Below are 12,661 nucleotides of genomic sequence, written 5' to 3' on the forward strand. Positions count from 1 at the left end.
ACATATATCATAAAATATCTACTTGTAATTAATAATAGTGTTGAGCTTAGATTATCTGATTGGCTGACTAGCACTGGGTCATTGATCCAAATATAATCATGTAAGTACAGTAATTATTAAACTATATTTCTCAGTTCACTGGTTCCCCAGTTGTATTTGTACTCATTTTCCGGACGTTTTCAAAATCTTAGTTTTGAAATGTAACTAGTAACTCTAGGTACAATGAATGTTTTGGAGTAACAATACAAATACATTTCACCTGAAATGTATTAAATTATAAAGTAGCATAAAAACACTCAAGCAGAGCCCAAGTACCTCTATATTTTACTTAAGTATAGTCATGTAAATGTACTTAGTTACTTTCCATTAGTGCCAGTCTCTGCTCAGCTTTTGGTAATATTGACTTTATATTAGGATTTTGGCCTTGTGTTTGTTTACTAAGGGGAGAATAAGCCTCATTGCAGCTCAGATTCTTTGAGAGCTCCACCAATGAACAAATCTAAGTGCATTAACATTTGCAACTGTACAAACTGTCAGCTCCTCCACATACATGTAAGTGTCTCTGACTGAAAGTGATCTACATTTAGCATGATCTGTACCGTCAGCATGGCAAACATGCACTGGCAGACATTGAAGGCATGCCTCCAGTTGTGGTATAAGACCATTCTGTAGTTTTTTCTGACGGTCAGCAGCCATCTGCAGAGTGTCTGGAGGGGAAGACAGAGAGCGAGAGAGAGACACGAACATATGGGTCAGTGGTTGTTGTTCTGGGCAGTCATGTATTCAAAGGAAGCAAACAAAGAAAGTCATAGTCGTACCTCATAGTCAATCTTGAATTTCTGCACCATTCCCAACTCCATAAACATTCTCAGAGCAGCCGTTATCATGGCATCAACATCCAGGGAGAAATCGTCAAAGGACAGCTTATCGATGCCCAGCTCACAAACCAGGGGAATGTTTGCAGCCTGTTGCATCGTGGTGAGAGAAAACATGGGGAAAAGCCTGAGTCCAGAGTGTAGAAGAGGATGGAGAGGTCAGAGGATGCTGTTTTTCAGATGATACATGGAAATATGGAGACGTGCTAATTAAGACTCTGAGGACTCATTCAGAGAGGGTTAAGATTAATGAGGGAGCGTTACTGAAGAATTTCACTGCTGTTTACTTTCAGAGCCCAATGACATAGTTGTGCAGTACGATCAAGATCTTTTTCATTATTATTGAAACAAAAACACTTCACACATATGTGATATCACTGTACCATGTCCACACTGAAGACATGACTGCTTCAGTGTGGTCTAATGAGCAGATTCAGACTCCTGTTAGCATTTATAACACAATCATTACACGTAGTGTAACCTGCATCTCATTGCTCTCTATAAATCTATAGTTGTGTTGTAGTTGCAGTACAGTTCTGTCTGTCTCTTTTATTCTCCTGCTGTTTAACAGCCACCAGAGACCAATGTTTCTCTCACAAATGTTTGCCTGTCAGGTCAGGTATTCTCCTCTCTCTTAATTCATGGCCCCAGGTTACGAAAAGTCAGCCAGGTTTGCTTCTCGCTGTGTGCTTCATAAGGATGCACATGTAGAGCTGTTATGAAAGAAAGTAGAGGAAGGCTGGAAGGGGGGGGGGCGCTGAAAAGCAGGGTTCCTACTTCGCTGTAATGGCCACAGGGGAAAATCCTACACATGAAAGTGCAGGGAAATAGGTCATATCTATATTTCAGAAATGTCATGCCAATTAAAAATGTAGATATATTCATTTTTTCATCTTTATAAATAATGCATGGAGAATGATTGCCTATTGATTGGAGTAAACCAATCCAGTTCTTTGGAAGAACTAAAGAATGAAGTCTAGAAAACAGACCATGAATATACCCCCTCTGTTGCCTCAATTTCCCATTAAAGTTAATGAGATATTGATATTTCATTTTCTTGATATCTTAATTAAAGGACCCGTGAGCACAACAAATGCTTTTTGAGCTAAATTTCTAAGATCTTGCCTACCTGTAAACCACAGTTACACTTAAGGCATCAGGGAAATCAAAATCAGTTTTACAGCCTTGCTTCATACTTTTAGGAAACAGAGGAGCTTGGCAGAATCATAATGCACTTTTAATACTGCTATTTTCTGTCTTAACTGAACTGAAAATAAAGCCAAAACATTAAGGAGTGCATCAATTGAAGTAAGAGAATAATTAAATTATATTTTGGCAATTATCTGCACCATCAGAGCAAACCTGATAATTACAAATTATAATATATACACTACAAACTACACAAGAGACCATCCTCACCAGAAAACACTAATTCAGAAAATATTCGTATGGAGGGCAATGACAAATAACCTACTGTATTTTGTCACTGCAGTACTTCTTGGAGTATTCCAGGCCATTAGGAGATAAGAAATGACCCAAAATCACCCTATAACCCTCTGCTTTGTGTGTAAATGCAGTTACTCAGAACTACAATTAGCCTTTTAGCAACATCTGTCATTTCCTTAAAGAGAAAATAGAAGCCACACGGTTTGATCTTGGTTTATAGGTGTTGTTGAAGGAAAAAGGCTGGTGTTAAGACCAAAACAATAAAATGTAGTCTCACTACTTTCCAACCTGCCTTCTCTATCTGTTCATTTTTATTTAAGCTTTATTTTTATTATGTTAAAAAAAAAAAAGTAGGTATTTTGTGTTAAAACAGCTGGCCACTATAGTTTTGACTCATTGCTGGAATCAGTGTTCGGTTATTGGTGCACGACAGAGGACGTACTTATTATACGGAAACTCATAAAATGCTTAATTCTTCTAGTGGTCGAAAACTCCACATGGTACTTTAAATCACATTTAGTGCTCTGGTGGTACTTCCAGCAGCAGGATGGTTATATGGAGGAATGAAGGAACATGTCACCCAGAGGCTCACTGATGTGTTTTTAACAGTTTTTGGAAACAATGTAGATGTGTGGTACACAAACAAGGCGTATGCAGAGCGGGCTGCACAGGCACTGCTGTTAAAGGATAAAGCTTTTAGAAGAAGCAGGGTCTTGAATTGTGACTTTAATATCTGTATCGAGCTCCCTGTTAAAAATCAGACTCCCACCAGTGCTGTAACTGTTGAGCGAAACAAATGAGTTTGCAAAGACAAACTTAATAACAGTGAATATCTGTTACTGTACCTTGAATTTATCAACTTCAGTCTTGGAGCAAGTGGCATGGTAAGACAGAACCTGCAAAATGATAAAATAAGTAGTGTCACTCAAGGTATTTTTCATTAAAATCTACATATTAGTTCATTCTTCGGCTCCTTTAACTGCTCTCTCCCTCTCCCTCTCTCTCCCTCTCTCCCCCTCTCTGTTTTATACTTCTATCTTGAAACAGAGTTGGGCTAACTACTATAATGCACCTGAAAGCACACTATTGTAATCTAAGGACATAGTGCTGAATGGCCCTATACTGCAGGGCAGATGAGGGATTGCTTTTCACTGCCTCTCATTAATTTTCAATAAAACCTTTGTGAGAAGGTTTTCTACAAAGAGACATCAGCCCTTTTTTTTCATGCGTACATTCTTGTTGAAATATGAGACTAAAAAAGGAGCCAAGCACAAAGACCCCTGAGAGAGAATAAGTCAGAAAAGGTTTTATATCAACCATGCAGCAGCTGTTATGTTGAGTGAAAGATGGGTAAATGTTTCAGCACGGAGCATATGTTGACTGGAAAAACAAAAAGACACCATTGCAAGTAACGAAACACAAGAACAAATAGGGCATGCTGGGAAAATTCATCTGAGGGCATGAAGACATGACAACAGGACACTGAAGTAAAAAAGCAGGAACAGTTCTGAACTTTAAGTCAACGCTCAGTTTTCATAATTTAAGCAGATAAAATTATTTGTTCTTCAAATCCTGGATTTTATTTTATTTTTTACTCTTTTCATTTAAAAAATGCAATGTAGGGTGGGAAATCAAGTGAGATGTTGTGTTCTTACATCCAAAGCAACAGATTGCTTGGCCCACGACTTCTTCACCTGGTCATACATGATGGTGTTGTTGATGCCCAGTCCGCAAAAGATCACAAAAGCCTAAGTACAAAATAAAACACCAGAAAAATCATCTACAACAGTTTTGATTGTGCCCATGGGATACTTTATTTAGAAAAGTTAAAGAAAAAGTGTAATACCTCAAACAGACGCTGATCTGCATCATCGAATGGTTTCCCATCAAGCCTGTTCAGAACTTGAGCGACACCTGTTAAACAGAAGCAGTTCATCCATAGAACAGGAACTTTACAGTAATGCTTTCAGCTTAATATTGGCAAGACTCTAGCGCACATAACCTCCTTCCAATTAAAAGAGGCTCAAACCCACACAGTCCATGTAATTGCCTCATATGCATTATTAATGGACATTTCTCTTAAAGGTGCAATGTATAAAATGTGAAGGATGTAGCAGGACCTAGGGGTGAGACTGCAGAATGCAACACTCCACTCTGTCTCCCTATGTAGATTTAAAAGGCTCATTCTAAGATTAAGAAAGTGTAATGGTTGGTGTTTTGCAATGTTTACTCACTAATGACAACACATCCCTCCAAATATTCCACAATATATTTGAATTTTTATAGATCTGTAGCATCTAGAAATTCAAAAATGTACAGCTTGAAATCCACAGAGGTGAAAAGATTATTACTGTAGATAATAGTTTTTTCACTGTGTTAAATTTGAAATACACCGCTAATGTCTTTTCACATCCATTATTGCTCTTTCTCTAATGAGCATGTAATTTGAGAGAAAGTTGCAGCATATTTGGTTCCAAGCATAAGAGGGATACAGTAAATGGCTGCTTAGAGCCTTGTGGTCATTATAAGATCTTTAACTACATCCTCTTCCTTATTTTTTATTACCAAAAATATATATACAATTATAATACAACAGTAATTTACTGCTACATTATTGGTTTTTGTTAACCTATAATACAGTTTATTTACTGGGGGGTGTTGGGTGGAGTGGGTGTCATATTCTGCTTAGGATCTCACAAATCCTTATATCAGACCTGAGTTGCAACCAGCTCAGCACAACATTAGCTCTCAAGGAATTATACCAAATTATACCATACAACCAAGCTCAGCTCAGAGTAATCCTCATAAACCAGATGCTTTTCATAATGAGATGTGCAGTTTAGACTTTTTATATTTTGTGAAACAAAGATAGCGCTGTTGTTGGAAATGTCTTTTGGCAACTGACCAATTTTACACACAAAATATGATGTTGCACATGAAAAAGCCATTCACTCACAATCCTCATGCAGCCTAACTGAAGAATGGGGGAAAACAGCAGTGTCCAGATGTGCAAAGTTGTAATTGATGCCAAAGATGCCAAAAAAAAAAAAAAAAAAAAAAAACCTTTGAGGAGGTGAATACTTATAGGCAAACAAGTATTATATCAGTTTGCAGAAAATGTACCTTCTTTGTCTTGCAAATCAGTTGTCACAATCAAACTGTACTTACTGTACTGTGCTTTAGTGGTGTGCTTTCAGCCCAAGGCAATTCAGTTAAATCATTAATGAGCTTATTTCAAAACTACCTGGTTGTGATGTGATACGTGTATAAACTAAAAATTGGGCAGCTTGGCTCTCTTTGAATGACCACCCACATTACTATTTTTCAGCAATTTCAAATAGAGCCAAAAACATCTAATCTTTAGATATCTGAAACATGAATCATCCAAAAAAAAAGAGAGAGAGAGAAACGCCAGGTACGACCAGCAAACATCATTAGTGACTTTTGCTGCATGTTGCTAAAGGAAGCACTAAAATTCATTTTGCATTGAACCTCATTATTGTTGTTATAGTCACAACAGTATTTCTTGTGGTTATCAATTGAAGTAGCTGGCTGTAACCTTGGCAGATGACACAACAACATTCATTTTCTAACTGAATATATCCTTGACTTGAGAATTTCATCTCCTGGTGCTTTGTTTGTTTAATGGTTTTTCACTCCAGATTCTCAGGTGCCACCCACACACACTGCGTTTCTTACTCCCCTCATGCTTTCTGTTCCTCTTCCCCTTCTCTCTCCACTCCCAGACAAATGTACAAATTCACGCCTCCGCAAAAAAGCATGAATACACATGGACACACGAGCGCGCGCACACACACGGATCTTAACCGACTATCTCACTTTGCACTCAAATCAAGCTAATGACTTAATGACTTCCTTGCGTCAGATCTCAGTGGACCAAGCGGAGATGGTAACATTGCGCCTCCTTGCAATAGCCAGCATCAGAATCAGACGAGAGATCAATGATTTATCAGACTGTCAGTGTAGTGTTGGCCTCAGGCTGATTCACAAACACAAAGCACACATCCAGAAGACAGTAACTCCACCTCCCACTGTGGAGTGATGGTGCAGTATGGATCTAATCACACACATGCAACCTCAGCTGATTGCACGTTCATGCTCCCCTCTCCCCATATTGTCTACTATGCAGCAAAAATGGAGGAAAAGAAATATGAAATCTACATTAGGAGTGCATGTGCCACATGATGTTAGTACTGAATGTAATCCCAACATATTGTACATCATATATGTACACCTCTGTCTTAGGTCCAGTTAAAGTCAAATCTAATTGGTGCAACAGTGTCCTTCCAAATTTGTGGAGTCAGGTTGAGGAAGGTCCTGAAGTGTTTCAACATGACAGTGCCCCTGTACAGCAGGATGTAATACTGACCCAATTTTATATTGCACTACTCTGAATTTAATCTTCATTTACTGACATGTGCAAAGTTACTAACAGATTATTGCCATATTTATATAGATAGATCAACTTCAGGATCAAAGGAAGCACCATTTGTCCACTTACCAATAATTTGGTGGTTGCTGTTCCATATAGGAACACAAAGCACAGAGCGGATGTGGAAGTCCGAGAACTGGTCTGCCTGAAAAAGAGTGTAAATACAGAATGATATGAATATTACCATCTTTTAAAAAAACAAACACATTTCTGTGCATGTTAAGAATTACACTCTGAAGCTGAATAAATATTGAACATCAACAACAGTGTTTTCCATATAAAACAAAAGTGATTTAAACACTCAGGCTTCTGGAAATTGTAAAGGACATGTTTTACTAATTTATGACATTTTATGGAAAAAAAAGATAAACGGATTAGTCAAGACAATTACTGGTTAATTAAAACATGTAGTAAAGAGGGCACATGTTTCTAAACTAGTAGTGTCAATACTAGTATTGGAAGATTTAAAAATATTCCCCTATGTTCTAGTATCAAATTATATTTTTATTTTTGTTCTAATTCACAAGGAATGTCACTGTTTTACCTCAGCGTCAAAACGAGGATCCTGGTAGGCGTCACTAATGTTCACAGGTAGTCCTGTGGATGCCACCAGCTCTGCAATACTGTTGTTGATGAGCCAGTCTGAGTACGATGATTTCTCCATACTGTCTTTGAAACTAGGGTCAAACAATAAGAGCAGAAGATGACAAAAGACAAAAAGGAGGAACCAGAATAGAACAGCACTGAACCAAATTTTTCTCAGGAGAGATTTTATGATTTTATTCAGAAAAAAAAAAAAAAACAATTATAAGACACTCCTGAAAATAAAAACATCCTTTTCTTGTATTCAAATAAACATTTTTTAATTCTCTTTCACACCTAAATTGCACACTTGCAAAAGGAAAGTTATGTCTGCCTTTTGCATTGACTTGCTTTTAATGAACTTCTCATGCAGTAGATATCAGTCAGGTTCTCCTGCAGCTTATGAAATAATGAAGAGTTAATGGTGTGATTGTCTTCCTTGCCAAACACCCCCACACTTCGCCACAGGAACACCTGCATCTCTGTTTAGGTTTCCCATTCATATTTATTGCAGTGGGTTTCTGTAAGGTAAATGTTCAGCGTCTGTCATGATTAGAATAGAAATGGAGAGACACTGATGTCAGATGTTTCAAATGCCTTTGAGCCGTGTGTGGATGTGAATCCCACAGTATGGCCGGGAATAAACCTTATGGGTGCGGTGGCAGGGATGCCTTACCTCCTTTTTCTTTCTTCCTCTCTTACGGTCTTAATTCTCTCTGTCTCTTGCCTGTCATTTTGCCGCCACAGACACATTAGCAGTACTATACAACCGCTCAACATTATTCTGCACATGGGATCAGCTGGGGATTGTAGGGCACATTAGGAAACCTACTGCACGCTCGCCTTTTGACACCAAATTTATTTACCCAATTACACACATACATCCTCCACAGCAGCTCTTGTTATTCATATGTGAAGACTGGAGTCATTACAGAGATACTTTACTTCATTACTTAGACTCATTTGTTCAAAATGTGACACCAGGAACACAGAAGGGAGTGTGTTAATATGTGATAAAGACTAAATTGGCCAATCAAGTGAATTTTGATGAGTGATTTTTAATTGATTCATTTTTAATTTTTAATTTTTTTTTTTTACTAGTGGTGCTTCTTGTTATGTTTTATTATGTTTCTTTATGTTTTTGAATCACTGTCGCAGTTATCACTAGTTCTTTGAAGGGACCATATCAGTTATGGCAAGTGCAGGACTTCAGGGATAATCTGTCTTCCTTCCAGTGTTGGTTTTCATCCATAAACATCCCACACAATATTAAGCCTCGCTTTCTCTACTCAGCCATGCCTAGCAGTAGAGAGGAGCAGCAAAACCCAATTAAGTAGGGCTCCTACAGTATATGAATTCTATTCAGAATCAGCATATTACTCCCACGACACAGCAGAATATTCAAGTTTTATACTTCCCTTATATATATATATATTTTTTTTTTTTTTTTTTGTCCTTGCTGGAAGCTTTACAGATTCAAACAAGGCAATGTGCCAAATTTACAGGTGCTGTGGTGCAAGTGGCAAACAAAGGTGGAGATGAGACAGATCAGTGAAAAGGGTGACTGCTGTAAGAAAAGGAAAAATGAAGGCAAAGCTCTGATTTTCTTGAGGCCAGATGTTATTGAGGATTAGATTAGAATTGAAACACTATACATACCTGCTTTCAGTGTCTGCACTACACTTAGGAGACAGTAGCTCAAATGACTTGGTGAACTTCACTACCTGAGAGATTTGAAACAGACGAAATGACAAAAGCTCTTGACGTTTTCAAATGGAGCAGTACATACAGTGTTTACTGATTTAAAAACTGAGGGAGACTGAAAGAACAAACATGCACATGCACAAATGTATAAACAGACATACACAGTGGGACAGCAGAGAGAAAAACAGTACCGGTGACTCAATGTCCTCCAGCAACTGAACAGAGCAGCGCTCGCATTTTAGCAACGTCTGGGCACGGTGCATGATCTTCCTGACAATCTTCTCCAGGTCAGTCTGCTCTTCAAACAGGTCATTGACTACTTCCAAGAGCGCCTGAACACCAGCAGCAGAGAAATATACCTCTAACATCGTTCCCAACAATCTGAGCAACATGCTACTGTACTTGCAGGAAGTGTTAGTAAAGACCCTTCACATAAAGTTTCTCTCTGCCCTGCTGTTTTGGCATGATAATTATTATCCTTAAGCCGTAAACCAACAGGATGATATAATATAATTAGTTGCCCCAATAAAACTAAATTAGACCTTTTATCTAAGTCTCTGCCAATCCAATTTCGTACAATGGCACATAAAAACCATATGGTGTAAAGGAAGTTCTCATTATTCCCCCTCCTCATTCCAGTGAACTACATTCACAATATGTTCTCTTCCATCATAGATCAATGTGTGACATGAGTAAGTGCATCTTTTAACTTTCCCTTAAAGATTTAGATCCTGGACCAGCCCCCAGTTCAGATACAGGCCCATCCCCCTCCACAGAGGTGGAGATAATGCTCTGTGATCCCCACTGCAGTGGCAGCAAGTGGGCTGCTGCTGATCAATACTCAGTTTCAATGTCAGCATCAGGGGGGAGGAAGTAATGCTGAGTCTAAGGATGGTGGCGTTATTACCCTGGTTATCCCTACGGTCCTTACCCGACTCCTGTCATACTCTTTCCTTGAAGCAGCGAAGAGCTGGGCGTTGGAGATTGCAATACCACAGAAAGGCAGGTACATCTGCAGCACCTGTGGACATAGCAAACACATGAAACTCTGAATTTTCTATCTATACTGCGCATTTACATTTTGTTTATATTGAGCACACACAGTCCATATTTTGTTTCTGTAATGACAGTGGTCATGTCCAAAGAAAACAGAGCAATGAGCCAACAAAAACAAAGACGACTGCTGGCTGGTAGACATGATGGTTATAGAAGTAATATTTTTAAAATGGCTTTACAAATGTTTTATGAATAAGGAAAGTCATTCAACATGTTGACAAGAAAACACCAGAAGGTACTGAATTTTATAATCGTGTAATTTAGATCTGACTATAAATTGAGAGCTAAATAAAGCAAAAATTTATATTTTTATCCAAAAAAAACCTGTAAAAGAACCAGTAAGGAACGGCCTTTCATTGGCATCATTATTTTCTAGGACAAATGAATCAATTCTGGCATTTTACCTTTTGACTAAATAGTCTGAGTTACTGTGCCTTGGGCTGGTAACATAAATTTCTTATTTCACTCATATTTTCTTCACATAAATAATGTAATCACTTGATGTGGCCTAATGACTGTAGTTAATATGTATCCTAAAATCGAATCCACTTCTCAGTATTTTGGGATCGATATATTTTTCCTTCTTTCCCACCACTGTTGATTCATAATGAATAACAATATGCAAGCACACTCTGCAGAAGATGCAGCTGGGGTGTGAATACACTGGTTGAGTTCTATATGACTACAATTACCCCCACACTGTAGCTTTGTCTGAGAGACACTTAGCCCCTATAACATGAAATCAATAGAATTTAGGTTGTGTGCTTCCTGACTCTGCCTCTTTGTTTAGTTATCTAACTTCAGCATCTGGCTGCTGAGTAAACAATACAATCAGTACAACAACCCCACTAATATTTACCAGCCTTCAGTATGACCTGAGGGTAGGGACACTGCAACAATACATGAATGGGAAGTTACTCAGCTGTGACTGCTGATATAGGAATATTCCTTTCACCTTTCAGAAAAGATAAAGTATCAGTTACATGTCAGCCACAAATGAACATGGGGAGAACACAGTCCTATTGCACTGTGCTGAAAACGTCACACTTGTACCTGTGACCTGCTCATACATATTTCGCAGGTTGTCCACAGGTTTACAACCTTGAATTTGGGTTGATGTTATCTGCACTGTGCAGAAATAATTAGACTACTATTGGCTATTTAGGGTATACAAGAAAACTAAGCCCAAACTAAGTTACAAAACCTGTTTATTTATTAATATTCCATGTGCTATGTGTTAATCAAAGCTGTAATGACTTCTGGACATGGACGACACTAGTCCTGTAAAAACTCGTAGATGGTTCTTTCAACTGCTCTACCTTCCTTTTTAAAATCTGCAAGGAGGGCAACGATTTTTGTTGGAGTCAGGTCAGGGCTGGCTCTTAGTTATCTCTACATCCAGAAAGAATAGTTTTGGTTTTATCTGCCTGAAGAATGTGCTGCAGGTATTCATCGGGTTTCTTTTAATATTATTTGGTCTAATCTTGCAGTTTTGTGAGTAATGTTTATTTTTCTTGCATGGCCTCCATAAAGGTTAGCTTAATGCAGTGTCAATTATGCTTACACTTTCTGATCAGTCGCTGAAACACCAGTTTTCATAGATAATCTTTGTGCTTAGTCAAACGCGTTTTACGATCTGTTTTTCTGTGCAAACATTATGTAAACAGAGAAGTGTGTGCAGCACCAATTTACACCTGCAGGCACTGGCAGTTCCTTTACATGTGGTGCCATATCAGATTAGACACAACTCAATCTGTGAACTGGCGTCTTCAGTTTTGGCCTATTTTATAACCTTGTTCAAGAGTTAGCCTTAACTGGTAACCACAGATGAATTTTTTTTTTTTTTTTGGCAGTGATCATTGGTAAACTAACTTTTGTTGCTGAGGTTATAGCTTGATGTCTGTATAAGTTTAGTCTATTTAACCTGCTTTTCAATATGCATAAGATCAAAAATACCATACACTTCAGCTTAATAATAATACAACTATTGTAAGATGAAGACAAATTAAATTACATTGCACAGGGCTGTACTCTAGTTTCGCTAAATATACCACATGTGGTTAATTATAGTTAAGTATAAAATACAAATCATGTATTCAAAATATATTCATATTTCAGCATAACACATTAACTTCCTCTGATCCTTTACAACTTAAATGACAACTTGATAGGTATAATTGCTGGAGTCATAATAACTGTGGACCTAAATTGGCATCTTAGAGTGGAAAAGGTTGAGAGAGGCTGATTGCTACAAATCAGATTTTACTGCGACATATTGCAACACATACGTTTTAAAGTTTGACCACAGTGGAAAGAAGACATTCAGCTTTATCGTCTTTTAAAATGCTGATAAACAAGTGATAGTATTGTGTTTGTAGTAGACCATTTTTAATCAGCCAATTAAAGCACTAAATTAAAAACAATACCAATCATAGCACAATATGAAATATTACTCTGTCATTCTAATGAGTAAATAACTTTATGCACTTCATTCAGTCATTCTGCACAATCTAGTGCTGTATGCAATTGTTTTCAGACAGAGAAA

General features: G+C 37.8%; 1 protein-coding gene across 2 annotated transcripts in view; it reads right to left on the reverse strand.

Moving 5' to 3' along the window:
• pde11a (phosphodiesterase 11a) overlaps positions 1–12,661 on the reverse strand; it is a 31,841-nt gene that overhangs the window by 12,431 nt on the left and 6,749 nt on the right. Inside the window, exons 3-12 of one of the 2 annotated variants that reach the window (XM_026295824.1) lie at positions 9,992–10,081; positions 9,252–9,392; positions 9,016–9,080; positions 7,319–7,451; positions 6,844–6,919; positions 4,168–4,235; positions 3,977–4,069; positions 3,167–3,217; positions 819–965; positions 600–707 (exon numbers count right to left, since the gene is read on the reverse strand). In XM_026295824.1, coding sequence (XP_026151609.1) covers positions 600–707; positions 819–965; positions 3,167–3,217; positions 3,977–4,069; positions 4,168–4,235; positions 6,844–6,919; positions 7,319–7,451; positions 9,016–9,080; positions 9,252–9,392; positions 9,992–10,081 — 972 coding nt within the window. Of the gene's footprint in view, positions 1–599; positions 708–818; positions 966–3,166; positions 3,218–3,976; positions 4,070–4,167; positions 4,236–6,843; positions 6,920–7,318; positions 7,452–9,015; positions 9,081–9,221; positions 9,393–9,991; positions 10,082–12,661 lie in introns of both variants that reach the window. The other variant, XM_026295822.1, reaches the window with a different exon arrangement.

Source organism: Mastacembelus armatus, chromosome 21 (genome assembly GCF_900324485.2).
Source record: "Mastacembelus armatus chromosome 21, fMasArm1.2, whole genome shotgun sequence".
NCBI classification, from domain to species: domain Eukaryota; kingdom Metazoa; phylum Chordata; class Actinopteri; order Synbranchiformes; family Mastacembelidae; genus Mastacembelus; species Mastacembelus armatus.